The following is a 27918-nucleotide window of genomic DNA, read 5'->3' as shown; positions in this document are numbered from 1 at the left end:
CCCTCCTCTCCTCTCCCCTCCCCTCCCCTCCCCTCCCCTCCCCTCCCCTCCCCTCCCCTCCCCTCCCCTCCCCTCCCCTCCTCACACACAGACACAGACACAGACACACACACACACACACACACACACCTTCAGGGTCTTTGGCCAGGACGGGGAAGCAGAGCAGAAAACAACACACTGTTGACTTCTAGTGTCCACTGGCCCAGGTTGAGCCAGCTCCTGTGCTGTGTGACCACCTCTCTCTCTTCTCGCCCCATGTTCAGTCCATCAGCAAGTTCTCAAGGTTCTGCTGCAAAGACATCCCAAATCCAGCCACTCATCATCTCTGCCTGCGATGTCCCGGGTCCAGCCTTCATCATCTCTCACATCGACAACTGCAGTGACCTCCTGATCAGTTCCTGAAAAGCCCTGCAGGAGCTGGGCCCTGCCCATCACTCACTATTCATTCGTCCTGCTTTATTTTTTTTCTTATTCTTTTTTACTTTTATTTTTAAGATTTTTTAAATTGATTTTACAGAGAGAGGAGGCTAGTGCAAGCGAGAAGTATCAACTCGTAGCTGCTTCACTTTAGTCATTCATTGGCTGCTTATCATATGTACCTGGACTGGACAAGCCCAGGGTTTCAAACAGGCGACCCCAGGGCCCTTGCTCCTGCCCTTGCAGCCCTCTGTGTCAGAACATCTCAGGCTCCAGGCCACTGTGAGCGCTGCTGTTTCCCTAACACCTAGCACAATCCATGGCCTATAGCAGACGCTCAGTAAGAATGCACGTAAGCGCCCTGCCGGGTAGCTCAGTTGGTTAGCACATCCGCTGGATACACCAAGGTTGCAGGTTCAGTTCCTGGTCAGGGCATATACAGGAGTCAACCAATAAGTGCACAACTAAGTGGAATAAGATGTCAGTCTCTCGCAAATCAGTTTTAACAAAAAAAAGTACACATAAACTATGCATGAACACACGAATGTGTAATCCAGTGCACATAATGCCTCCTCCTCCAACACAGAGCAGAGGTCATCATCTTGAACCATTTATTGAACGCTGTCGTGAACGCCCATCTGCGCTGACCTCACAACCGTCCTTTTACAGGATGAGTGTGCACTTAGAAAGTGTAAACCTGTTAAAAGTCACCCAGTCCGTCACCAGCGGACCCCCCCCTCCAAAAAAAAAATATCTCCCATTTCTCAGAAGCGGAAACTTCTGGTTAAAGGAATGCCGGCCTGGCCGGACGCTAAGGGACAGGAAAGGTGGGAACCGGCCATCCCAACAGCAGCATCCGCCAGTCCCGGGACTTCCGGGCCGGACTGAGGGGGGGCAGGGGGGGACGGGCGCGCGCGCCGTCGGGGACGCGCACGCAGGGCGGGGCGTGCGGGGGCGCGCGCGTGCGCAGGCGTCGCGCAGAGGGACGAGGCGAAGCCGCGGAGCCAGCGCCAGGTCCGGTCCTGGTCCCCGCCGCCCAGCGCGCCGCCCGCCCGCCCGCCCGTCCGCCCCGTCCGCCCCGCGTCCGCCCCGCCGTCATGGGTGTGCAGGTGGAGACCATCTCTCCCGGAGACGGTGAGTCGGCGCGGCGGGCGGGCCCGCGGCCCCACTGCCGTGCGCATCCGCTCACCGCCCGCCTGTCTGTCTGTCTCCGCAGGGCGCACCTTCCCGAAGCGCGGCCAGACCTGCGTGGTGCACTACACGGGTGAGTGGGCGGCCCGCGGGGCGTGGGGGGCCCGGCCCGGGGTCAGGGGCCCGGGGCGTGGCGGCGGCCGGGCCCGCGTGGCCCGAGGCTGAGGCCTGGGCGCCGGCGGTACCCCCGAGGGGGCGGCCTCGGGCCTGCGGAGCCCGCGGACCCGCGGCCGGGGGTCACCTCGCCGTCACCGGCCCCCGTGTGCCTCGGGGGCCGCCCTCGGGCCCACTGCGCGGAGGAGGAAACTGAGGCTCGGGGAGGCGGACTCGCTTGCCCCAAGGTCACGCTCGGGAATCGGCCGGGCCCCGGGCGGGGAGGGACCGGCCGAGAGGATGTGCGCCGTCTCTGCGCCCCGGCTGCGCCCGCCCCGCCCCTGGAGATAAGAAGGGCGAGGTACTTCCCAATCTCGGGGCGGCCTCTTCCCGCACCCGGCCGGCCGGCCGGCGGGCGGCGGCCTCTCCGCTTCCCAAGCCGTCGCTGTGGCCCAGCCAGGCCGGGATGAGGGTGAGGGTGGGGGTCCGGGGAGGGCGGCGGATGCCCTGTATTCCCCCCACCCACCCACCCACCCAGCCCTTCTAGGGGTAGACCCTTCTCATCGCCACTGTAAGGAGAAGGAAACTGAGGCCCAGTTAGGGGAACAGACGATGAGGTCCGCTGGCGACACCAGAGTCGGTGCCTGGGACCATCTCTTGCACCATGTCCTTACAAGGCCCTCCTGGGTTGTGCTTGGGGGGGGGAGTGGGGGGGTCCGAGCAGGGGGAGGCTCCCTCGTGGCCGTGAGGGGGGCGGCTAGTGAGTGGTGTCGCTGCAGTTGCGGGTGGGAGTAATTTTTCCCCTACTCCTCCTCCTTTCTCCCCTTTCACACCCTTTCCTCTGTTCCTCCTCCTCCCTTCTGTGTTGCTCATCCCCTCTTTCGCTCCTCTCTGCCTTCTCCCGGGTAGAAAGGAGGCTGTAGGCTGTTGTGACCGAGCTGCTGGGCTCTATCTACCCTTCTCTCCCAGACCGTGGGGGGGAGCCCTGTCTTGAGGGGGATGACTTTCTTTGGGAGGGGGGGGGGGGAAGGCAGTGAATGGCTCGCTGCGGTGCCCTTGGTAGACATAGGGGTGGGGCCAGGGGAGCTGAGGACTAGAACCTGAGAGGTGCCGGGAGTAGGAGGTATTGAAACCCATCAGCCTGGTGCCTGAGAGAGAATCTAGAAAGGGTTCTGACATGTTAAGTGGCCATTTCTGTGAGCAGGGTCAGCACCAGAACCGGGGGCGGGGGGGGGGGGCTCTCATGCTCCTGAGTTCACCTGTTTTTCATCCGTGGGATGGAAGAATAACTGTGGCCTTGCACAGCGGTGGGGCGAGTGGGCAGGTCCTCCCGCAGCCACGCAGACGCTGGAACTTAGGTGATGAGGTGATTTCCGCACCCCGCCCTCCCATCTGTGGGCAGCCACATTCAGATGACTGGCTCCTTCATGGGTCCCAGTCCCAGGTCTGTGCCCCTGGTCCTTGGCTTACCCGTCTTCTGGTGCTGGTGGCAGGACGGGATACCAGCGTGTAGACACACACACACACACACACACACACACACAGCACGTCTGGAGCCTTCCTTGAAAAGAACAGATGGCTGTGGGACCCAGAACACCATCAGGGCTTCCACTGCCTCCTCTCAAGTCTCTGCTTTTTCCTTGAGGGTGGCACCCACTCTCACATTCCCAGAACAGCAGCAGGACCCCGCATGCATTAGGACAAAAGCTTTTTTCTGTATTTCCTTTATCTAAGCCCCACAAAGACACCTCAGTGAGAAGTCAGCTCTGCCTCCTGCTCACAGAATGAGCTGTTCTCAGGCAGGTGGCTTTGTTCCTGTGGGTCTTTGCTGCTGGCCTCCCAGGAAGAACCTGTTTAAGGCCTGTGGGGGCGTGAGAGGAATGGGCGTCTGGAGTGGGTAAGGCGTAAGCCATGGGAACAAAGTCTGCCAGTGTGATTGGCAGGGTGTGGGGGCAGTGAGAATGTTATAAAGACGAGGGTTTTCAAAGGCAGGAAGCCCCCTGGGCCTTGAGAAGGGAGAAGGAATTCCCATGATACCCCTAGTTCTTACCTCTGCTTTTCTCCACCTGGCTGCTCCCAGGTGCTGGATGGTGGGAGTCCCCTGTGTGCCCCCACCCGGGCCCGTCCCATGCCCAGTTTCTGTGTCTCCTCTGGAGTGTCTGTCAGAGTCCCTGACTCTGGGATGCCCGGGACGACAGTTCTTAGGAGGGAGAGTCTGGTTGACCCAGGGTTGGGTCAGGAGAACATTCTTGATTCAGTCCACTCTGGCCAGAGGTACCTACTGTGGGCTTGGGAGCGGGTGCAGAGAAGTAGCAGCAGAAGCAAGGTCCTTGCCCAAATCTCCCCTCGGCCACTAGAGGTGTGCGTTGCAAAGACGGACTTTTGCCGGAGGGTCATGTTAGGTGCTGCTGGTGGCTGCCACGCACCCTTGCTGTCACTCTCAGGCTCTTTCTCCGGTGCCTGCTGTGTGGCCCCAGCAGAGCAGGGCCCAGCAGGAGCATGGCCTCAAAGACAGGCCTGGGCCACCTTCCTGTGGTGCCAGAAGGGACCATGAAAACTTGACTGCCACCGTTCAAGCACCTCCTAATACCATGACAGGCGTTGAGGTGGGAGGGAGGGGGTGGGCAGGTAGCCTGTCTCCTCTGTGCCTGGGGGGTCAGGGGGACTCTCCTGGTCCCCGCCTTGCCTCCAGTGGCCCGTCACCTCGATGGCCAGGCTTGTCCTGACACAGAGCTTGGCTTACATCCCCTTCACTGCCATCAGCGGCCACGTGCTGCCATTGTCAGAGCAATCTCAAGTGGATTGACCGCATTCTTTTTTTATCCTCTTCAATAGCAGGTGACATCGCGTCCTTGGGGTTGGGTTTGTCAGTAGCCGGGCTCCTGACTGAGAAAAGCCAAGGGTCCCTTGGCCCCATCTCCTCTGGAGGTCCATCTGGAGGGCAGCTGATGGCCTAGGGCAGGTGTGACCCCAGCCTGCAGCCCCCCCAGGGCAGGTGTGGCCCCAGCCTATAGTCCCCCCCAGGGCAGGTGTGGCCCGAGCCTACAGTCCCCCCCCAGGGCAGGTGTGGCCCCGAGCCTATGTCCCCCCCAGGGCAGGTGTGGCCCGAGCCTACAGTCCCCCCCCAGGGCAGGTGTGGCCCCAGCCTGCAGTCCCCCCAGGGCAGGTGTGGCCCCGAGCCTACAGTCCCCCCAGGGCAGGTGTGGCCCCAGCCTGCAGTCCCCCCCAGGGCAGGTGTGGCCCCAGCCTGCAGCCCCCCCAGGGCAGGTGTGGCCCCGAGCCTGCAGCCCCCCCAGGGCAGGTGTGGCCCCAGCCTGCAGCCCCCCCCAGGGCAGGTGTGGCCCCGAGCCTACAGTCCCCCCCCCAGGGCAGGTGTGGCCCCGAGCCTGCAGCCCCCCCAGGGCAGGTGTGACCCCAGCCTGCAGCCCCCCCCAGGGCAGGTGTGGCCCCGAGCCTACAGTCCCCCCCAGGGCAGGTGTAGCCCCGAGCCTACAGTCCCCCCCCAGGGCAGGTGTAGCCCCGAGCCTACAGTCCCCCCCCCCAGGGCAGGTGTGGCCCCGAGCCTACAGTCCCCCCCCCAGGGCAGGTGTGGCCCCGAGCCTACAGTCCCCCCCCCAGGGCAGGTGTGGCCCCGAGCCTACAGTCCCTCCCCCAGGGCAGGTGTGGCCCCGAGCCTACAGTCCTCCCCCCAGGGCAGGTGTGGCCCCGAGCCTACAGTCCCCCCCCAGGGCAGGTGTGGCCCCGACCCTACAGTCCCCCCCCCCCAGGGCAGGTGTGGCCCCGAGCCTACAGTCCCCTCCCAGGGCAGGCGTGGCCCCAGCCTACAGTCCCCCCCAGGGCAGGTGTGACCCCAGCCTGCAGCGCCCCCAGGGCAGGTGTGACCCCAGCCTGCAGCCCCCCCCTCCCTGCCCAGCCCCTCACGCTTCTGCCTCTCTGTTCTGTCCCATCCACTTCCCTGCTGGGTGTTTCCTTTAATTTTTTTAATTGATTGGTTTTAGAGAGAGAGAGGAGGGGGCAGGAAGAAACATTCATTGGTTCCTTCTGGTCTGTGCCCTTAACGGAAATCGAACCCACAACCTTGAGGTGTGGGGACAGGGCTCTCACCGGGTGAGCTAACTGGCTGGGGCCCTGCTGGGTGTTTCTTGGCCAATGATCTGATGTCTGGAGGAAGGCACGCCCCCAGCACAGACTCCTCACTTGGCTCCCCCCCTACTGCACACATCTGCTGGGCTGGGCTGCGGCAGGACCCTCCCCCCACAGCAGGTGTTTAGTGAGCAGCCACAAGCCAGGCTGCAGGGACGTGCGTGGCCAGTGAGGGAAACAGACCGGATCCCTTGGGGCTTACCTGGGTGACAGGAGGCCTGAGGCCCCTGGTAAGATGAAAGCAGGGTGGGCTGTGGGGAGGGGGCTTGCTGCTTACAGTGAGGGTGGTTGCAAAGGACCTCTGATAAATGACGTTTTACTACTTAACCAAGGGAAGTCAGGGTGCGGCCGGTGCGGCTGTCCAGGGAAAGGGTATTCAGCAGAGGGGAGGGCCACCACTGTGGCCCCAAGGCTGCTGCAGGCTGGCTGTGTCGGGAACAGCAGGGAGACCATGTGGCCGGACTGGGGGTGGGGGGGAGAAGGTGAGGTGATGGCAGCCCTGGAGATTGTTGTAGGAATGCTGGTTGTGCTCTCCGAGGAAGGAGGGGTCACGGGAGGGTCATGCGCAGACTTGGGTTTTAGTAGGCCCGCGCTTTTCTGGCTCCCGCGTGGACAGGGAACTCTTGTGGGCAAGGGTGGGCACAGGGCCCCGGATGTATCCTAGGTGTGTAGTGTGCAGCCTGGACAGAGGGGGTTCCAGGCAGCCATGATCCCCAGGAGGACGTGGGTCCTGTGTGGGGTTCACATCTGGCCTCTGCCGTGTGTGACATATTGTGGCTGTTGGGGAAATTGTCCCATTTGCCCAGCTTCTGTGTACCGTCTGTAAATGGGAGTGCCGGCCCTTGGTGTGAGGGGCTGTGGGTGAGGGCTCTCCAAGAGTGGGGGAGAGTGCACTTACAGTCAGAGTCTCCCTGGGTCTGAGCCCCAGGCGGTGTGTCCCTATCGCCCCGTCTCCACCCGCTGGCACCACCAGTGACAATGGAGTGGAGGAAGGAGGGGCCCTGGAGCGGCCCACGTGTCCGTGTCCGCGCAGTTTAGGGTTAGTGAGCGGGGGCGGGGTCCTCGGTCTCTCTCTGCTCCACACACGGGGGAGGTGGGGGGAGGAGGCACCTGTAAAGGAGAGGTGACTGAGCTAGGATTCTGCTGAAAGCGGCCCTCTTGTTGCCTGCAGACTGTAACGGCTGGGGGCTGTGGCTGTGCTCTCAGGTGGGAGGACCCAGAGCGAGTTGTTAGTGTGCTATTGCCTGTGGGTGTGAGAGGGACAGGGCTGGCGCGCGTGGCTGTGTGGGCAGGTAGGGCGCCAGTCCTCTCTCTCGGTTCCTTAGCCTCAGGAGGGTTTCACATTTGAAAATAGCCCTTGCTGCAGACGCGTCTTTTCTTTCCTTTGGGCTTGCAGCCCCTGCAGTGCAGAATCCGCAGGGGAGCGCAGAAGGGGTGACATTTATTTTGTCACGTTGGCCATTGCTGTCTGCTTGCAGAATGGGTACATAGCTCTGTTCCATGGGGGTTTTTTCTTTGTTTTGCTGAGCTGTTCCAGTTGAAGACATCATGACACTTTTCGTCTGAATCCTTTGAGCATGCTCTAAGAGTGAGAGCAATCCCCCTTTCCTCCTCCTGGTCTCATCCAAGAAAACGAAAGTGACTCCGTGGTACCTAAAACCCGAATTCATACCGAAACTGCCCCGTAGTCCTCAGGGTGCTTTTAGTAGCTTTTTCTCAAAACCAGGGCTTAGCTGAGGTTTGCTCGTTGCAGTTGGGAACTGTAGCATCGACCCAGAAGGGTCCTCACGTTGACCGCCCGGGTTCTCCCAAGACAGCGGGCTCATTTTCTCTCGGAAAAGCCCACGTCTGTCTCGTTTCCCCGTGTCGTCTGACCCCTTCCACCAGCTTGGTTTCCTGTTCCCTGGAAGCCGAAATGTCTGAGTGGTTTCTCCTGAAACAATGGAGTGTGAAATCACATGTGATACTGTGTGTCCCCAAAGAGAACCTCACTGTGTGTGACGCTAACCGTGGCCCTGCATGCACAGGTCCCCCTTCCCCTCTGCAAGGGGCAGGCCACCACCTGCCGCTCGCCAGCGCCCCCTGGCATCCGCACCAGTGACGATGTAGCCTGAACAAGTGGTATCACCGGCGTCCCCAAGTGGGGCTTCAGTCTCATTCCCGTCAGCTGCCTTCCGAAAGTAGGATAAAGGTGAATTCTTTTCCTTTAAATGCCAGCTTTTTAAAGTGAGGAGCTGGTTTTTTAGTCACCCCAGTGGAGGCAAAGGGACTTTCCCCCTTGTGTCTGTCCGTCCATGTTTAGTACACAGCGGAGTCATATGTTTTACTCGGGGCCTTGGACTCGTTGATGCTCAGGACTGACCCTCCCGCTGCCCCGAGTGTTGCTGGCAGGAGGCCCCCGGGCTGCTCCGCACCTGTGTGACCTGCTCCCAGGCCCGGGTCCCAGCACTCGGGCCTTCTTGGCGTCAGCCGCCTCTGACAAGCTCTGGTTACTTTTACTGGGGTTCATAGACTTTTTGTTTTTATGAACAGCTTTATTAGATACAATTTGTGTCCTATAAAATTTACTGATTTACCCATGGGCTTTTTCACTGGAACGTTCTTGGTGGTTAAAAACTGATTAATTTGTGTGTGTGTGCGCGCGCATGTGTGTGTATGTGGAGTGCTGACAGGCTGTCCGTATCTGCAAACTGGGGCTTGTTTGTCTGCCTTGGGATTGTCTCTGAGGAATAGCCCTGTCCCTGCTGTCCCGTGGAGAAGGCAGGACTTGGGATCGTCTCTGAGGAATAGCCCTGTCCCTGCTGTCCCGTGGAGAAGGCAGGACTTGGGATCGTCTCTGAGGAATAGCTCTGTCCCTGCTGTCCCGTGGGGAAGACAGGACTTGGGATCGTCTCTGAGGAATAGCTCTGTCCCTGCTGTCCCGTGGGGAAGACAGGACTTGGGATTGTCTCTGAGAAGTAGCCCTGTCCCTGCTGTCCCCTTGGGAGAACTTAGGCACATGCCAGCTGCTCTCTCCTTTCCATGCTTCTAGTAACGTCTGCTTGTTTATTTGTTTTTCTGTTTCTTTGTCTTGTTTTGTGTTTACCTACTGCAGCGCTGACCTGGGTCCTTGCCCCCTTCCTTTAACTCGGTGGGGGGGGGGGACTCTAGCAGCTCAGAAAGGAGAGGGGGAGGAGTGCAGGGGAACGCATCCGCTCCGGGGTGCTGCTCTGCCCGCTGTCCTCGCCTTGGCACGTCCCCTCCGGGAGCTCCGACCTCCCTGGCCTGCCCCCCGGTAGGGCCTGCCCCCAGCCCCCCCACAGGCCGACTGCTGTCTCAGCTTCAGTGACACCCCTCCTCAGGTCTCCCCTGACCCTCGACTAAAGCAATTCTTCACGCATGGGCATGTGCGTGTGCGCGCACACAGACACCTGAGTCTCCTGCTGGCTCCTGTCCACTTCCTTGTCCTTCCGCTCAGCCGGGCTGTGCGCGGTTCGCATCTGCTCTTTCCCCAGGACACTGCAGGCTCCAGAGGCCAGGTCCACGCTGGCGGCTTCTCCAGGGCCTCCCGCCAGTGCCTGGCATGGAGGTGGTACGCAGGGACTGTGTGAACGCGCGGTCAGTGAGGGTGGGCAGACTCGCTGCAGCGGGACAGACACCTGGTGCTGGACGGGCCGTGCGGTCAGTGAGGGTGGGCAGACTCGCTGCAGCGGGACAGACACCTGGTGCTGGACGGGCCGTGCGGTCAGTGAGGGTGGGCAGACTCGCTGCAGCGGGACAGACGCCTGGTGCTGGACGGGCCGTGCGGTCAGTGAGGGTGGGCAGACTCGCTGCAGCGGGACAGACACCTGGTGCTGGACGGGCCGTGCGGTCAGTGAGGGTGGGCAGACTCGCTGCAGCGGGACAGACACCTGGTGCTGGACGGGCCGTGCATGGGTGGGTGTGTCCTATCAGGCAGGCGGGGTGGGGGCTCGCCAAGTGTGTGCAGCGGCCTGGTGTCGGGAGAGGCGCCTTGGACTTGTCCACAAGTCCAGACTGACCAGTGTATGTGCAAGGCACTGTTCTGGATACAAGAATATGGGAATGAAGAGGACATGTCTGCCATCGTAGACTTACCCGGTGGTGGGAGGGACAGATAACAAAAATGATTAGTAAGCACAGGTGCGTTGTCCTTGTAAGTAAGTGCTAAGGAGGGGACAGGAGAAGGTAGGAATTTGAGACAGAGCAGTGAAGGCCTCGGGCCTGACGTTTGAAGAAAGAGCTGAGGGAGGTAGGGCAGTGATCAGTCCATGGGACTGGGGGCGAGGGGACAGAGGCCCGCAGCGGTGTGTGTGCGGAACAGAGGAGCGGCCACTTGGGTGTGGAAGTGCCAGCACGGGAGTGATGCCATGCTGGGGGCAGGTCTCCCATGGCCCTGTAGGCTGTGTTACGGGCGCTGGCTGCTAATCTGAGTGCACTGTGGAGCCCAAGGAGGATTTGGGCAGAGGAGCAACAGGGTCTGTTTTAAGAGAATGTTCCTCTGGCTGCTGTGTGGAATGTAAATTGGAGGAGAGCGGGAGGCAGAGGACCAGGGAGGGAACTTCTCTCACAGTCTGGGCCTAAGCTCCAGAATGCCTGCCTCAACCTGCCCTCCTGTGACCCCCTGCCCCTCCCTTTCCCCTGGGACATAGTGTGGCCGCCCTCTTGTCTGTCGTGTGATGACGTGGGAAATGGGAAGGCGTGCCCACAAGAACGTGCGCTTTGGTTGTGTTCTGGGGTCTTGTGTGTGCTTCCCTCGTGGGCCCTCCTTTGGAAATACTCTTTTAGTCAGACTGTAGAACGGTTTAGCCGGAGGTTGGAAGCATTTTCAGGTGGGCAATAAATAGTCTTGCACTCAGTGTGTGTGACGACAGGAGGAAGAGCTGCTTCTGTCTCTGGGTGGGCACTGGGCCTTTGATCGTGCCGCAATGTGAGTGGCTTCTCACAGCTCCGACTCCTCAGAGGCCTGGAGAACAGACAGACGTGAACTTCGAATTCATACCTCTTAGCTATCTCAGGGTGTAGAATCTCTTTTCACCCGTGATGGTTGGGACAAGCGGATAGTTGATACATGAATCACGAAAGTGTCATAGCTTTCTGTAAACATTTCAAATCCAAACATAAATCACAGCTAAAGGGCCATGTCTTTCATTTAAGATGGCTGTTCTGGTAGAGTTGACCACTGTCATTCTTGCAAAACCTAATTTTGGCTTCTTTTAAAATAGAACAAGGGCTGTCGTGAGGTCATTTAAATGCGTTCCAGATTTTTAATATTTCTTTCTCCAGACATACATTGGTCTCACCCGCACACAGTTATTCACCAGCAGTAAGAGAGGCCCAAACAGTTACGTAGGGCCTCTCTCTCTCTTTCCCACTACTGTAACAGTTACTTACTATTTAATTCTGTGATTAATAGTCGGGAAGTAACACTGCCTGTGGGTTTGGGAAGACACAGAGCTGGTCAGCCCTTCAGTCAGCATAGAGCTCACACGGGAAGGAGTGAGAACGAGCTGGAGAAAGGAGGAGTGAGAACGAGCTGGAGAAAGGAGGAGTGAGAGCGAGCTGGAGAAAGAAAGGAGGAGTGAGAGCGAGCTGGAGAAAGAGAAGGAGTGAGAGCGAGCTGGAGAAAGGAGGGGTGAGAGCGAGCTGGAGAAAGAAAGGAGGAGTGAGAGCGAGCTGGAGAAAGAAAGGAGGAGTGAGAGCGAGCTGGAGAAAGGAGGAGTGAGAGCGAGCTGGAGAAAGGAGGGGTGAGAGCGAGCTGGAGAAAGGAGGGGTGAGAGCGAGCTGGAGAAAGAAAGGAGGAGTGAGAGCGAGCTGGAGAAAGGAGGAGTGAGAACGAGCTGGAGAAAGGAGGGGTGAGAGCGAGCTGGAGAAAGGAGGAGTGAGAGCGAGCTGGAGAAAGGAGGGGTGAGAGCGAGCTGGAGAAAGGAGGAGTGAGAGCGAGCTGGAGAAAGAAAGGAGGAGTGAGAGCGAGCTGGAGAAAGGAGGAGTGAGAGCGAGCTGGAGAAAGGAGGAGTGAGAGCGAGCTGGAGAAAGAAAGGAGGAGTGAGAGCGAGCTGGAGAAAGAAAGGAGGAGTGAGAGCGAGCTGGAGACGGGCAGGAGGGTGCCGCCGGGCTGGGGCTTTCTGGGCTCTGGGTCCCACGAGGGTCTTTGGCCGCTGAGTGAGAGGGGTTTCAGAGAGCTGCTTCTGTGTGTAATAAGGAGGAAGACTCGGCTAAGCATCAGTCGTGTGCCCATCTGTACCTGGGTCGGCCCGTCCATTTCTGTGAGAATTGTTCCCAGGTCTTCAGATGGAAATCTGCAGAAAAAATGGCGGCTTTGAACTGGGTCCCCACCTGCATTCAGCCCTGGCTCTTGCGCTTAAGCAATGACCGGCTGAGTGACAGTCAGGCCCTTTCTCCCTCCTCCCAGCTGTACACGGCAGGAACTTGGTTCTGTTTTGAGTCTGGGGCGTTCTCTTTTGTTGTTGCCATTGTTTGATTTAGGTTTTGAGTTTTTGTTTTTCATCTTAAAACTTGCCATCTTTTGGACCTTGTAAAATGCTGCCCATGCAACAAATTCAGCAGCAGCTGAAAAGCACACGTGAGTCATGAGCTGAAACTGAAGTCCCAGAGCCCTTCAGTCGTCCGTCCGCACCCTGATGCGAAGCGGAGGACGCGGGCAGTGGCTCCACTTCTGCTGGATTATTAGCAAAATAACAACCCAGCGGTCCTCCTGTCCCGCTCCCGGCTGAGGGGCCTCAGCACTGCCTTTGGGACGGGCCAGTGCCAGGAGCACGGTCACGGAGCACTCTGCTCAGGAGCGGCAGGCCCGGTCTGTCTCTGCTGGTCCCTTCTGAGCGAGGGCAGGAGCAGGGAGGGAGAGCAGCCAGCCCTGGGGACGGGCTCAAGACTCCCACACCCTTTGTCGTCGTCGTCCTCAGAACCCCCCTGCTCCTGTCATAGTCGTCCTCGGAACCCGCCTGCTCCCTCACCAGGGACTTGAGTCTTGCTCTTCCCCGAGAGAGCAGCTAACCACTCGGAAGGGGACCCAGACGGAGGGGCCATCGGCTGTCTCGCAGGCAGAGGCTGGAACGGTCCCTCATGTGGCCGTACCTTCCGCTCTTTCCCTGGTCCTGAGAGTGACCTGGAAACCCCAGATTCTCGCGTTTCTCACTGGTCAGGGGTTCAGGCGCTGAAGGTAAAAACTCCTGTTCTGGGCTTACCCTTGTTTCTCCCTGGCGTGTAGGGAAGAAAAGGTCTAAATATGGAAGCCTCCTCCTGGTCCTGCTGGCTCTTAACTGCGCCAGCGAAGAAACTCTGCAAGTGCCTGTGCGTGCCAGCGCTGAGTGCCAGGGCTGAGCTGAGGGCCACAGGGACGGACGGGGACTCGGAATCCAGGGCTGTGACCTCAGGGCGGCTCCTGGAATCGGGACCGAGGGACTACCAGGCAGGCAGATCATGGGTCACGGGGTCTAGAAGTTGGTGTGTAGTCAGAAATGAAATCGGTCAGTTCTACAAAAAAAAAAAATGTGTGTGTGTGTGTGTGTGTGTGTGTATAAATAAAAATAAAAGGTCAGGCTGGCTGTGATTTTTCCCTGAGAGTGGCCTTCGGAGTGTTTGGAATGTCAGCTGTCGTGTCCAGACCGCACCTTGGCCGCCTCTGCTCAGCGGAGAGGGCTTTCTCTAGGAAAGGATTGCACTAGCTTGGCAGGTGGCGTCGTTGTTGAAGGGCTCGGGCCCTGGCACGCGGGCATCGGAGTTAAACTGGGAGCAGCTGCTGAGACTCGGCCGGCTGCCTGTTCACCTGCTCCCTGCCCGCAGGGGGGACCTCGCCGTCTCCTGCGGGGCTGGCGTGAGGGGTGAGCCTGTGCAGGATTCCAGTAAATCACGCTTTTTTCCCTCCTTTAAAATGGAGGAGTTTTATAGAGGCGTAATTGACATGCAGTCAACTGATACTATGTAACGGGTACAGTTTCATAAGTTTAGATGTTTCTTTGTTCCTCTTTGGAACTTCACCTTCTCTCCATCTCCAACAACCACTGATCCGCTTTTTTTTTTTTTTTTTTTTTTTTAATATATTGATTTTAGAGAGAGAGGAAGGGAGAGAGAGAAGCATCCATTGTTTGTGCATTCATTGGTTGCTTCCTGTCTGCGCCCTGACCGGGGAGGGAACCCGTGCCCGTGGCCTCTCTGGCAGTGCTCGAACCAGCTGAGCCCCTGGCCAGGGCCCTGACACCTTCTTCCCAGCAGATTCGTTTGCGTTCCCTAGAGCTCTATATAAATGGAATTGTACAGTTTATACTCTTCTTTTTTTTTTTTTTTTTCTATTACAGTTAACAATATATTAGTTGCAGGTGTCGGTGTGGACTCTCTTTGTCTGGCTTTTTTCACTAGGCATAATTATTTTGAGATTATGATGTCATTCCATGTATTAATAGTTTTGTTTTTTGTTGTTACCGAATACAATAGTTGTATCTCCACGCTTGCCCACTCACCAGTTGGGTGAGTGCGTTGTGCCCTCTGAGGCTGTTACCGTGAAGTCTACTGTGAGCGTTTTGCATGTCCTTTCACATGAGCGGGACGGCCGTCATTCCTCTTGGACAAATATCCGGGAGCCGGAGGGCGCAGGGTCATGGGTGAGGGGTGTGTTCCACTTAGACTTCCAAGCCCTTTTCCACGGTGGTGGTTCCATTATCTGTTCCCACCATCGAGGCATGAGAATCCCCATGACACAAGATGGTCAGTCTGTCGCTGGGCCCGTTCTGATGGGCAGTGGCCGTCCCCCAGTGGTATTAATTTGCCTTTTTGCAAGGACTGACCATGTTGAGCATCTTTTCATGTGCTTACTTGCCATCCGCGTAGTTTTTTGCTCTTTTTTTAATTGTTTGTTTTCTTATCGTTGAGTTTTGAGAACTCTTTGTGTATTCTGGGCACAAGGCCTTTATCCGAGGCTTCGCGAAGGTTTTTCTCGCAGTCTATGACTTCCCTTTGCATCCTGTTATTAAAGTTTTGTATGTTACAGTACAGAAGTTTTTAACTTTGATGGCATTCAGTTTATCCTTTTATGGATTATGCTTTTTTATCTTTGGCTTTGTGTCTAAGAAACCTTTGCCTACGTTGCAGTCACAATTATTGTTTCCATGTTTTCTTCCAGAAGTTTTGTAGGTTTGTTTATATTTACGTCTGTTATCCATTTTGAGTTGACACTGGCTGATGTCTCAAGTACAGGCCCACGTATTGGCCTGTTTGCCTGTGGATATCCAGTGACCCAGCCCAGTGTATTTTTCATGTCTGGAGGTTTTGTTTTAATCTTACTGTTATTCTCTCCTTCTAACATCTGTGTCAGTTCTGGGCTGGTTTCAACTGATGGATGAGTCTCGCATTGCGGGTCCTGTTTTCCTGCCTTTTTGCATGCTGTGTAATCTTTGGATGACAAACCTTAATACATGGGGGGGGGGGGGTCTTTCCTCTAAATCGTCCTGAGCTTTGTAACGGGAAGCACCTAAGTTAACTTGGAAACAGTTTCCGAGATCTTGCCTCATCGTCCTGGGTGCACTGCCCAGGGCCTCCTGGACCAGGACTTTCTCCTGTCTGCCGGTGGGAACAGGCACTTACCTTGCTGAATGTTTTGGATGGTTCTTTCCTGGCCCTGAGTAGTGTCCTCAAACACGCATTAGTCCTCTCCGAGCACTTGGGGGGACCTCACACAGCCCCTCCTCCCTGGTCTGTGTCTTGTGGGCTTGAACTGCCTTGAGCTCCATCCCAGATCGGGTCCCTGGAAACTCCGGAGGATGTAGGTGGGGCGGGCAGAGGGCTCGGCCTGCTGGTGTCCCAGCCCGCGGGAGTCGCTGCCGTCCGCGTAGCGGTCAGCATCTGAAAAACCACTGTCTAGCTATTATCAGGGTTGTTCTCCTTTTTTGTTCATGGTTGGTTGTTTTTATTTTGTTTCAGTTCAGATGGGGGGTAAATCTGATCCCTGTTCTGCAGTCACAGCTGCACTCACGCCCTGCACTCAGCAGTGGCCAGCCCAGCGCCCACCGAGAAAACACTATGCACACTCACTCCTGCTTCCTCGGGGACACTGCTCTCCCCCAGCCTGGCCCCGCCATTCATAGAGGGCTCCTTCTTCCCTATGGGGGGAAGCCTTCTAGCACCTTCTTGACCCTGGAGCCTGCACCGGTTGTGTGACATCCTGCCGGCTCCGGGGGTGTTGTTACTGTTTAGACTTGGACGACAGGAAACCCCCTCCTGGGGCTGAGGGAGCATCACCACTCAGCCTTCCCTGCCCGGGTTTCTCCTCCGAGAAAGGAGGGGAGACAACAGTTGGTGACCATGGTCTGAAGTTCTGGGGTGAGGCTGATGTCCTCTTCCTGGGGACAGCCACTCGTCGGAAGCGGGATAGGAGAAGGAGGCCCTCAGCAAGGCTCCTGCTCAAAGCCTCTCGACTCAGAAACCCTCCTTGGCCTTCATGGTTTCTTAAAATAACGGCGAGACACAGCCCGCAGTGGCCCGGAGGAGCTTCGGAGCGCTGGGGGCAGACCCCTCCCGGGCAGGCTCCTCGCTGCAGAGCACCGGCTTTGGGGGGCCCGCCCTGGCCTGGCCCCGCCTGTGCTCAGGAGCACCTGGGAAGGACCCGGTCTATCCCCGTACCCTGGGGGTTTTCATGGCAGTCACATGTAATCTGCCCTAGTATGGGGCACAGTCAGATTGGCCGGGAAATAGAGTAACTCTTTCATAGGTATACTGTATTTTTAAACTATGAGTTGCAACCCATTAGTGTACCATGAAATAAATTTAGGGGTAACCATCAGCATTCGTTTTAACAATGAGAAGTGTGTCCCACGTGGTAACTATTCCGTGTGAATACTGTTGGTTTATACATGTTTGTGTGCGTCCTGGGTCCTGACACCCCACAGCAGCTGTTGGCGTGGTCAGTGGGTGCCCTTGTGGTGGGGGTCGAGTTCCCCTTCTCTGCGGTTCCCCTCCTGGTGGCTCTGCCGTGGGCTGTGCTGAGTGAACGTCAGGGAAGGGTGGCCCTCATACCAGTCAGGTTACTTCCAGCTGCAAGTGAAACCTGACTTCAGGCAAAGTGGACTTCCAGTTGCCCCAGAACACAGGTTTGAGGGAGGCGGTTTGAGTCTGGCTCGGGTCAGGGGGAGGACTACTCTGTGGTGCTCCTGACCTTTTCATGGTTACAGGGTGGCTGCCATGGTTCCAGACATCACAGCCTCACTCAGCAGCGCTCACAGGAAGGGAGGGCGGGAGCTTTCTTCCTGAGAGTGTTTTCTTTTCTACTCGCGAGACAGGCCTTTTCCTTCACAATTCTGGACTTCACAGTTGGTCCGAGTGCCCAGACTGGCCCATGTGCCCCCCACCCCAGTCCCTGTGTGGGAGAAGGGCTTAGCCTGGTTCAGTCGCTCTGCTGGGCCGGGCTGTCGCTGCTCCTGGGGAGGGGACGTTCAGTTAGAAAGGGGGTGGGGGTGCTGAGTCTGGAAGGTGCCACGAGCCTGGCGCCCAGGTGCCCTCTGGGCAGCTTTTTCTCTGGGTTTTGTCCAGCTAGCCTTCGCCCAGTCGGAGCTCAGGGGCCGGGGCCACCCTTCCACCCTTGGCTCCTTCCCGAGTGGCTCCTCTCCTGTGACTTGTCCCCCGTGGCTGCTCAGGACACCCCAGGCCCTGCTCCCATCCGCTCTGCAGGGTGCAGACTGGGAAGAAGCTATTTCTGGCCTCTGTCTTCTTGTGCAGCTCACAGTCCCCGTTGGGCTAAATAAAGCCTTTAGCTAGATAGAGCCAGAGCCCACTGCTACTGGCTCTGACCTCGAGCCGGTTACTGAGCCTGGGACTTGGTCCCCTTGTTTCTGTCACAAGCAGTCCTGGGGTGGCTGGAAAGGCCCCCTGCCCGGCCAGAGGAGTCTGGCCTGCTGTCACCCTAAACCAGGGGTCCCCAAACTTTTACACAGGGGCCAGTTCACTGTCCCTCAGACCAATGAAGGGCCGGACTATAAAAAAAACTGAACAAATCCCTGTGTACACTGCACATATCTTATTTTAAAGTAAAAAAACAAAATGGGAACAAATACAATATTTAAAATAAAGAACAAGTAAAGTTAAATCAACAAACTGACCAGTATTTCAATGGGAACTATGCTCCTCTCACTGACCACCAATGAAAGAGGTGCCCCTTCCGGAAGTGTGGCGGGGGCCGGATAAATGGCCTCAGGGGGCCGCATGCAGCCCGTGGGCCGTAGTTTGGGGACCCCTGCCCTAAATGCTCAGGGCTGGTGGGTTGGGTTCAGTGTGTGCAGGGAGCCCAGATGGGCTGGAGGGGGTGTCTGTAGCGAGGATGGGGTGGGGGCTGTTCTCCCAGGTCCTCATGTAGAGAGAACTGTCCCAGCCCTGCCTTTGTCATTTCTTTATTAGGTAGTGACTGTGTTCTGGTACCGCTGAGCTTCCTGTCCACACACACACACCCCTTAGTTCTAGGGTGCCAGTTCCTGGCTCTGCGCTGACGTGGCAGGGGCAGCAGACCCCTGTCCTCCCGCTCCAGGCCCTGCCAGCATGCCCTCGGGCCGCCGCAGGCCGCCAGAACATCTGTCACCCCTCCTGCTCTGTAAGGACAGTGGTTCCCATCCCTCCCTCCCTGGTGCCTGGGATAAAGCTCTCTCCATCTCTGCTTCCCTGGACCCCTTACAAGTGTTGGCATTTTTAGGTTGGGATTTTGTTGGGATTCCCCTCTTCCTCTCAGAAATAAACACAAAATTCTGTATTTTTCTGCATCTTCTGAGTGGTGCTTAGAACCATGGTGGAGCCAGCCCTCAGCCATCCCCTCAGTGTGGGCTCCTGGCACGAGAGTTTGGGGACCTCAGTGACAGGTGTCACAGTGGCCGAGGCGGTCTCTTCTGAAGGAGCTGCAGGTGCTCGCCCACGGCACCTCTGCTCCTGGTTCCCTCTTCAGTGGACGGGCCGTGTGGTGTGTCTGGCTTCTGGGAATCGGGAATAACGTGAACGTAGTGTTTGAATTTCTAGTCTAGCTTTTTACTGTGTTTGCAAATGACTTCACTTCTCTGCCTCGGTGCCTGCATCCGGAAGCAGGGCAGTGCGCGGGGCGGGTGACGGAGTTTCTGTGTGGTGCCCAGCGGAGGCCCCTGGGCAGCACCGCCTGCAGCCCACTGGCAAGGGGGTGCCCCAGCGCCACTCTGGTTCTCTGACCCGCAGGTGGCTCCAGTCCAGTCCAGTTCTGACACTGCCCGCGTTTCTGTAGAAGATGGCGGGCAGGTTAGGGAAGGGACATTTATCCTGGGTGGGACCTTCAGCCGTGTCTGGGAGGAGGCCACGGGGCACGGACACGTGTACAGTCCCGACTCGAGAAGAGCATGTCCAGCCGGCAGAGGGACTGTGCCCACTCCTCAGACCCGGGACACCGGCCAGGCCCCCGGTGCTGGCGTGCTGGGTGTGCCGTCTGCCCGTGGCCTCGGACGGGCCCCGTGTCACTGCTCCTCAGACCCGGGACACCGGCCAGGCCCCCGGTGCTGGCGTGCTGGGTGTGCCGTCTGCCCGTGGCCTCGGACGGGCCCCGTGTCACTGCTCCTCAGACCCGGGACACCGGCCAGGCCCCCGGTGCTGGCGTGCTGGGTGTGCCATCTGCCCGTGGCCTCGGACGGGCCCCGTGTCCCCACTCCTCAGACCCGGGACACCGGCCAGGCCCCCGGTGCTGGCGTGCTGGGTGTGCCGTCTGCCGTGGCCTCGGACGGGCCCCGTGTCACTGCTCCGGGCGCTCAGGCTGCGTCTCCCTTTCTCACAGGGATGCTTGAAGACGGGAAGAAATTTGATTCCTCGCGGGACAGAAACAAGCCCTTTAAGTTTATGCTGGGCAAGCAGGAGGTGATCCGAGGCTGGGAGGAGGGCGTCGCCCAGGTACGTGTCCTCTGCTCTGCTTGTTTCCTGGGGTGTGTCTTTTAAGCGGTGGTTGTGGATGGGACATTCCTGTGGTTCAGAAATCAAAAAAGGAACACGTGAGAACTCACTCCCATCCCACCTTCTCCCCCCAGCCCCGCCGAGTCCCTCCTGTGCTCCTGTTTCTCGTAGGCTTCTGAAGCACATGCAGAAAGACGCACACACCTTTTTCTTCCTTTTAAACGCACAGTATTCTGCACTTTGCTTTGCTTTTTACTTAATCTACCTTGAAAACACTTTCTATACCCTAGGTGGGTGTGCTGTGTGGGTGGCCAGTACCCTGCAGGCGGCCCTGTGGGGCGTGTCCAGTGTTCTGCTGCAGTGGCCAACCTTGTGTGGGCTTTATTCTACATGTGTCCAGTGTCGCCATGGGCACATTCTCAGTGGTGGAGGGGGGTCCAGGGGCTGTGTGCCCGGCTTTCACAGGGTGCCCAGTGGCCATGCGCCAGGGTCCGCTGTGAGCTCCGCCTGCCCCTGGGCGCTCCAGCAGAGTGTCAGACGTTTGGCTCAGGGCAGTGGAGTGACTGAGCATGTTACCCTGGGGCTCTTCTCATTCGTGTGACTGTGTCGGGTCTGACCACTTCTGAGAGGTCATCCTTGTGGGGACAGTCATTGTGTCTGCCTTGCTCTGTTCCTTCCCCTCTCCCCTCATTGTTGGGTAAACACCTTTTGTTCTGCCAACACTTAAGAAATTCCCAGTAGGCAGTCGGGGGCCCGGGGCTGCCAGATTTCGGTTGGAGTCTGTCCTTGCATGGAGCCCCGGAATTTTTCCTTGGCCCTGCCAGGGATGTGGTCAGTGGCCTGCAACCCAGCGGACCTTCTTGTCAGGCCCTGCATGGTGGCAGTCAGCGCCTCTCCCTCGCGGCTGCGAGAACTGGAGATGTAACCAGAGTAGAAACATGTCTCTTTTCTAGAATAGACATTGTTCCACTTCCTCTAAATCACTGATCTATCTCCAAATACATTGCTTACCATGCAGGAACTTGAAGCCATCCAGTCCCAGGTGTCTGATTTCTGTCCCTGCAGGGCAGGGTAAGGAGAGGATTCTTTTTTTTCACCTTCAGTCCCTCCACAGGTGTGTGTAGAACTGGGCACCTGAAACCTGCATTATTAACTAGCGCCAACCCAGTAAACTCAGTTAACACTTAGGATCTTTGTGGTTCACTCCCTTTGGAAATCCTGCCGGCTGTGCCTTTCTGTCTGGTCCTGTCCCCACCCCCATGTCTGGCCAACTCCTGGTCCACAGCCCACCCCCGTCTCCCATGCCAGCCATTGTCCACACCGCAGCTCATCGTCTGCGGCTACTCTGGCCGGGAACAATCATTGTGTTGTGTTCCCAGAGCCGTAACTGCCACCGAGATCATGTTATCCGCCTGTTCCACCTCCCAGACTGGCCAGGCGGGACGGGGCTGGGGACGTGCCCAGGGCCCCGGGCCCAGGCGCTCGGGGCAGTCACTGCTCTCACTTGAGAGAGGGCCGGTGGCCTGGGGCTTCATAGGACATCTTCTAAAGTCCTCGCAGAACATTTCTTTAGCAAGTGAGTGGAAAGCAGAGGCGGGTGCTGTCCCCAGGCCCCCCACACACACCGTTCCCGTGTGCTGTCAGCTGTGCCCCCCACACACACCCCGTTCCCGTGTGCTGTCCCCAGGCCCCCCACACACACACCGTTCCCGTGTGCTGTCAGCCGTGCCCCACACACACACCGTTCCCGTGTGCTGTCCCCAGGCCCCCCACACACACCGTTCCCGTGTGCTGTCGGCCGTGCCCCCCACACACACCGTTCCCGTGTGCTGACGGCCGTGCCCCCCACACACACACCGTTCCCGTGTGCTGTCGGCCGTGCCCCACACACACCGTTCCCGTGTGCTGGCGGCCGTGCCCCCACACACACACACCGTTCCCGTGTGCTGACGGCCGTGCCCCCCACACACACACCGTTCCCGTGTGCTGTCGGCCGTGCCCCACACACACCGTTCCCGTGTGCTGACGGCCGTGCCCCCCACACACACACCGTTCCCGTGTGCTGGCGGCCGTGCCCCCCACACACACACCGTTCCCGTGTGCTGTCGGCCGTGCCCCCCACACACACCGTTCCCGTGTGCTGACGGCCGTGCCCCCACACACACACACCGTTCCCGTGTGCTGTCGGCCGTGCCCCCCACACACCGTTCCCGTGTGCTGTCGGCCGTGCCCCCCACACACCGTTCCCGTGTGCTGTCCCCAGGCCCCCCACACACACACCGTTCCCGTGTGCTGTCGGCCGTGCCCCCCACACACACCGTTCCCGTGTGCTGTCGGCCGTGCCCCCCACACACACACCGTTCCCGTGTGCTGTCCCCAGGCCCCCCACACACACACCGTTCCCGTGTGCTGTCCCCAGGCCCCCCACACACACCCCGTTCCCGTGTGCTGTCAGCTGTGCCCCCCACACACACCGTTCCCGTGTGCTGTCAGCTGTGCCCCCCACACACACACCGTTCCCGTGTGCTGTCAGCCGTGCCCCCCCACACACACCGTTCCCGTGTGCTGTCAGCCGTGCCCCCCACACACACCGTTCCCGTGTGCTGTCAGCCGTGCCCCCCACACACACCGTTCCCGTGTGCTGTCAGCCGTGCCCCCCACACACACCGTTCCCGTGTGCTGTCCCCAGGCCCCCCACACACACCCCGTTCCCGTGTGCTGTCAGCCGTGCCCCCCACACACACCGTTCCCGTGTGCTGTCAGCCGTGCCCCCCACACACACCGTTCCCGTGTGCTGTCAGCTGTGCCCCCCACACACACACCGTTCCCGTGTGCTGTCGGCCGTGCCCCCCACACACACACCGTTCCCGTGTGCTGTCAGCTGTGCCCCCCACACACACCGTTCCCGTGTGCTGACGGCTGTGCCCCTCTCCACACCGTTCCCGTGTGCTGTCGGCTGTGCCCCCCACACACACCGTTCCCGTGTGCTGACGGCTGTGCCCCCCACACACACCGTTCCCGTGTGCTGACGGCTGTGCCCCCCTCCACACCGTTCCCGTGTGCTGTCGGCTGTGCCCCCCTCCACACCGTTCCCGTGTGCTGTCGGCTGTGCCCCACACACACACCGTTCCCGTGTGCTGACGGCCGTGCCCCCCACACACACACACCGTTCCCGTGTGCTGGCGGCCGTGCCCCCCACACACACACACCGTTCCCGTGTGCTGGCGGCTGTACCATGCGGCCAGGAACCGTTCGGCAGCTGCTCGTTCCCTTCACTGTGTGTCCTGGGCACCTTTCCTTGTGAGCGCATCTTAAAGCCACTGAGTTCTTCCTGTGGCTCATCCACGGTGTTGATTTCCCTTTGACCTGACTCCCTTTCTAATGGGCACTTGGTTTTTAGCAGATTTTGGGAGAATTGCTGGGTAAAAGGATATGGTGGTTTTGGATTTTATTAGGTGAAGCCATATACTGTAACTGTCCTCACCACCTTGGTCTAGCGCAGCGGTTCTCAACCTGTGGGTCGCGACCCCGGCGGGGGTTGAACGACCAAAACACAGGGGTCACCTAAAGCCTGGCGGCCGACCCCCGCCGGGGTCGCGACCCACAGGTTGAGAACCGCTGGTCTAGCGTGTCCCTGTTTCTGGCGGGAGCGGCAGGAGGCAGGGCTCTGGGCTGCACCGGGACGGTCCCCGCAGCCGCCACTGCCTGTCCAGCCGTCTCCGCACGGCCGGGCCAGGGTGCTCCTGCAGACTCAGGTGAGGACACGGCCGGGCCAGGGTGCTCCTGCAGACTCGGGTGAGGACACGGCAGAGCCCTCACTTCAGAACGCAGATGCTTCAGTTTATTTGTGCATCTCATTAGAAAGTGAAAAAGTACAAACACAAATCTGTTTTTACAAGTGTAGGTTTCATTCCCCCCGGCCTGCCCTGCGCTCCCCACGGAGAAGCGGGTGCATAGGAGGCGCCGGTCTCTGCCTTCCTCTGTGCACGCGGGCGGGCGCTGTGCGTGCTGCTCTGTGCTCCAGCCCTGCCGTCTTTTACAAGCTCGTCTGCCTTTCTGAACTACGACAGTGAATATAGAAAGTGCAGAAAAGTAGACTGTCCCCAGATAGTACTTTCTCTGCGTGCGTTTTTTTTTTTTTTTCTAGAGGGATAGATAAGGACAGACAGACAGGAACAGAGAGAGACAAGAAGCATCAATCATCAGTTTTTCGTTGTGACACCTTAGTTGTTAATCTATTGCCCTCTATGGGAGGGCATGTGCCTTGACCATGGGCCTTCAGTAGACCGAGTAACCCCTTGCTCGAGCCAGCGACCTTGGGTCCAAGCTGGTGAGCTTTGCTCAAACTAGATGAGCCCGCACTCAAGCTGGCGACCTCGGGGTCTCGAACCTGGGTCCTCTGCATCCCAGTCCAACACTCCATCCACTGCGCCACCACCTGGTCAGGCGCATGCATTCTTTTAAAAAGTTTTATCAAAGTATGCCTCTTTTGTGCCAGTTAACATGTCCTTTCACTGACGGGCCACTGAAGGACAAGGTGGGGACATTTCCTGAGCGGTGGCTGCCTGGAGTGGGGTCGATGGCATCTGGGCAGGAAGGTGAGGGCCTGGACATTGGGGGAGTCGGAGGTTTTATCCCCACTGGGCACTGTGGAGCCAGCTGCAGGATGACCCCCCGTGCGGCCAGCCTCCACATCCACGCAGGGGTGCCGCTGCCCAGTCTCTGGAACACCCCACTCACCCCATCCCAGCCGCAGGACACACCCAGCTTCCTAGCAAACGGTTGAGGAGTGTGTCCTGCTGATTCTTTTTCCTTGTTCCGTTCACAGATGAGTGTGGGTCAGAGAGCCAAACTGACCATCTCCCCAGACTACGCCTACGGTGCCACTGGGCACCCAGGAATCATCCCACCAAATGCCACTCTCGTCTTTGACGTGGAGCTTCTGAAACTGGAATGACAGGAACGGCCTGCTCCCTGAGCTCCCGGTGCCTGGGTAAGGGACTCGCTGCTGGGCGGGGCAGGGTGGGGCGGGGCGGGGCCTCCGCGTGTGCTCAGTGTGTGCTCCCTCTCCGGCAGCCTCATGGTTCCATGTGCGTGCACACCTTGCCTGTGCAGGTCGCGTGGGGGGTGTCCACGTGTCGCTTGTCAACACCCACTGGGAGTGTGGGCTGCACGCCCGGTGCCGCCATCTTAGTTCAGAAGCCAGACTGTGGCTGCCTTTGCTCCCCTGGTTCTGCTCCATGCGCCCCCTTTGTCCTTAGTGTGTGGTCATGGCCTATTAGAGGACATCAGAGGCATCACCCCCTGGGCCAGCTACCTTGGGGAGCAAGCCCAGGACCATGGAGGCCAGCAGACCAGCCTAGTGGGTTGAGAGTGAGGCCATAGGATGTTAGCTGAAGGGGCACTCAGTCCTGGGAGGGACTCTTAGGGTCAGGGTCAGCCTTCCTGAGCTCTGGGTGAGGACACAGGCCCAGAGGAGCCCCGCAGGGTCAGTCAGGGCAGACTGGGGCCTGTCATGCTTTCCTTCCCGTTGCCTCCGTGTTTGAGAAACCTTAGTCTCCATATTGTAACAATACGTGACTTTTTATTAGAATCATGGAACACAGGAGTGTTGCCATTTTCTTTCCAGGGGGCTCCAGCCCCTGGGACCAGGGAAGCCGGGACAGGGGCTCCCCTCCTGCCCCCGGAACCAGAGGGCCGGGACGGGGGCTCCCCTCCTGCCCCCGGAACCCGGGCCTGCGCTGTCTGAAAGCTGCAGTCGTGTCCGCCAGCTGTCTGTCACATGTCGCCTTGTCCTGCTGTGGCTTCTCCACGTCGAGGGGCTATTTTCTCTTAGTAGTTGGAGCCCTGAACACATGGGTCATACCATCCTGGTCAGGTCTGATGACCCTGGTGTCCCCGTTTGTCATTCCTACCTGGAAACCCGACTCTCTAGAGCAGGGGTCGGGAACCTATGGCTCGCGAGCCAGATGTGGCTCTTTTGATGGCTGCGTCTGGCTCGCAGACAAATACTTAATAAAAAAAGTAATAACGTTAAAAATATAAAACATTCTCATGTATTACAATCCATTCATTTCTTACCGCTCACGTTCATGGTTGCAGGTGGCTGGAGCCAATCACAGCTGTCCTCCGGGACAACACCAAATTTTTATTGGATAATGTGTAACGTACACGGGTCGTTGTATGGCTCTCACGGAATTACGTTTTAAAATACGTGGCGTTCATGGCTCTCTCGGCCAGAAAGGTTTCGGACCCCTGGTCTAGAAAGCCCTCTGCCGGAGGCCCACACCCAGTCCAGGCCCCTGACTGTTCTTTGAGGACAGAAACATACCTGTGGGAGCCTTGGGCTTCCTCTGACTTGGGACGGGCCCTCTGTAAATCTGGTGTGTGTGTGTGTGTGTGTGTGTGTGTGTGTACTTGGGACAAGCCCTCTGTAAATCTGGTGTGTGTGTGTGTGTGTGTACTTGGGACAAGCCCTCTGTAAATCTGGTGTGTGTGTGTGTGTGTGTGTGTGTGTGTACTTGGGACAAGCCCTCTGTAAATCTGGTGTGTGTGTGTGTGTGTGTGTGTACTTGGGACAAGCCCTCTGTAAATCTGGTGTGTGTGTGTGTGTGTGTGCGTGTGTACTTGGGACAAGCCCTCTGTAAATCTGGTGTGTGGCGGGGGTGGGGTGCTGTGAGCCACCCTGGGCCCGGCTCCTGCGCGGGGAGCATCTCAGAGCTTCCTGCCTGGTCTGGGGGGAAAGCCCGAGAGCAAACCGGGAGACTCCCAGGCCTGGGTGGATGCAGGACGACTGCAGACCTTTCTCAGTGTGCTCAGCGTGGGGACTCTGGCCTTAGGGCTTTGCACATTGAAGTCGCCTGGGATGCTTTTCAGACTCGACTGAGGCCTGGCCCGCAGTGACCCACAACCGCTGGGCTGAGAGCCAAGCATCAGGATTTTCTAGAGCCCCCGGGCAGTCCCATGTGCACCCTGTGGTGGTCGGGACCTGTCCTGTCCGTGGCCTTCGGTGGACCGCCCCCACCCCCACTGTCCTCAGCAAGACCAAGTTCACTGTGGGCTTAACCACCACAAGCCATCGGAGCAGGAAGGAGGTTGCTTGCCCAGGAGTCTGCCCGAGCCGGCTGGCTGTCCCCGCAGCCCTGGTGGCTGCCACTCACAAGCTTTCTGTCCCCAGCAGATGTGCCCCGCGGGACCTGGCGCCCGACGTGCACGCGAGTCTGACGGAGCTCTCCCTGGTCGGTGTCCACGACACTGTCCACACCTGCCCGACTGAACGTGTTGTCACCCGGCTTCGCTCTCCCTCCTCGTACGTGTGTCGACCTCAACTACATGCCACAAACCTCAAGTGACTCCTTCTGTTTTCGTTTTGGGGTGAAGATTCGGTTTCAGCCTTTTGGATCTAGGTTTCCAATTAAGTATTAGTCAAGTATTAACAGCACAAGTCATGGGTTAACTTTAGACTAGGAATTGACGTGGGGGGGGGTGCAAGAATCTTTATTTTATTTTATTTTTTGGATGAAATTTTTATCTATTATATATTGAACATTCTTGCTGCTCGCTGCAAAGCCATAGCAGACTCGGCGCTGTGGGGGCAGGGCCCGCCGCCTCTCGTGGAGAGCTGTCTGTGGGCTGGACCGGGACCCTGCCCAGACCGAAGTGGGGGGGCAAGCCCCTGCCTCCCACCCGCCCGCTCTCCCCTGAAACCCTCTGCCTTTTAAAAGCAAATCGTTCTCACTGCGATGTTGGACACTACAGGTATCTGTCCCTGGGCCAGCGGGGACCTCTGAAGCCTTCCTCGAGGCCTGGCTTCTTTTTCCCCCATCCTGTGGTTTTTTTTCTAATAGATATTCAGGACTTTTATAATCTTATAGCTATCCAGGCTCCACTTCCTAAATTTTAAGAACTTTAATTGAAAGTTTAAATTGAAGGTGCTGTTTGTAGACACTTAAAACCCAATGAAAGCCCAGCCATCATGACAAATCCTTGAGTGTTGTCTTACAATGATGCTGGTCATCACCACTGCAGCATCTGCTGTCCCTGCCGCTCCCCTGTCCCCGCCCGCTGTCCTGTGTAGTGACCTGGTGAGAGAAGTTACTGCCGCCCCCCCCCCCCGCCCCCCGCACTACATATGAGTTCAAGTTTTGTTATTGCAATAAAAGTGCTTTACGCTGGCTTTTCTCA

At 58.2% G+C, this 27918-nt stretch overlaps 1 protein-coding gene across 2 annotated transcripts; it reads left to right on the top strand.

Annotated features, from left to right (window-relative positions):
- The first annotated feature begins 1392 nt into the window (after nt 1–1392).
- On the top strand, nt 1393–27918 carry FKBP1A (FKBP prolyl isomerase 1A). 2 transcript variants are annotated; one of them, XM_066384197.1, is made up of 5 exons: nt 1393–1551; nt 1634–1681; nt 19622–19734; nt 24563–24727; nt 26912–27918. In XM_066384197.1, the coding sequence occupies exons 1-4, from the start codon at nt 1515–1517 to the stop codon at nt 24689–24691; spliced, it is 327 nt and encodes a 108-aa protein (XP_066240294.1). In that variant the 5' UTR covers nt 1393–1514; the 3' UTR covers nt 24692–24727; nt 26912–27918. The 2 variants fall into 2 exon arrangements, with proteins under 2 accessions (XP_066240294.1, XP_066240293.1); XM_066384196.1 differs by having other exon boundaries at nt 1394–1551; nt 26915–27918.

Source organism: Saccopteryx leptura, chromosome 5 (assembly GCF_036850995.1).
Source record: "Saccopteryx leptura isolate mSacLep1 chromosome 5, mSacLep1_pri_phased_curated, whole genome shotgun sequence".
NCBI classification, from domain to species: Eukaryota; Metazoa; Chordata; class Mammalia; order Chiroptera; family Emballonuridae; genus Saccopteryx; species Saccopteryx leptura.
Note: the sequence above shows the minus strand (reverse complement) of the source record. Positions and strands in the feature narration are given on the sequence as shown.

Excerpts from the sequence above, each read along its gene's own strand:
- FKBP1A (XM_066384197.1), top strand. The coding sequence starts at position 1,515 with ATGGGTGTGCAGGTGGAGACCATCTCTCCCGGAGACG. Across the intron at positions 1,552-1,633 it reads GACCATCTCTCCCGGAGACG|GGCGCACCTTCCCGAAGCGC; the intron begins GTGAGTCGGCGC and ends CTGTCTCCGCAG. Across the intron at positions 1,682-19,621 it reads CTGCGTGGTGCACTACACGG|GGATGCTTGAAGACGGGAAG; the intron begins GTGAGTGGGCGG and ends CCTTTCTCACAG.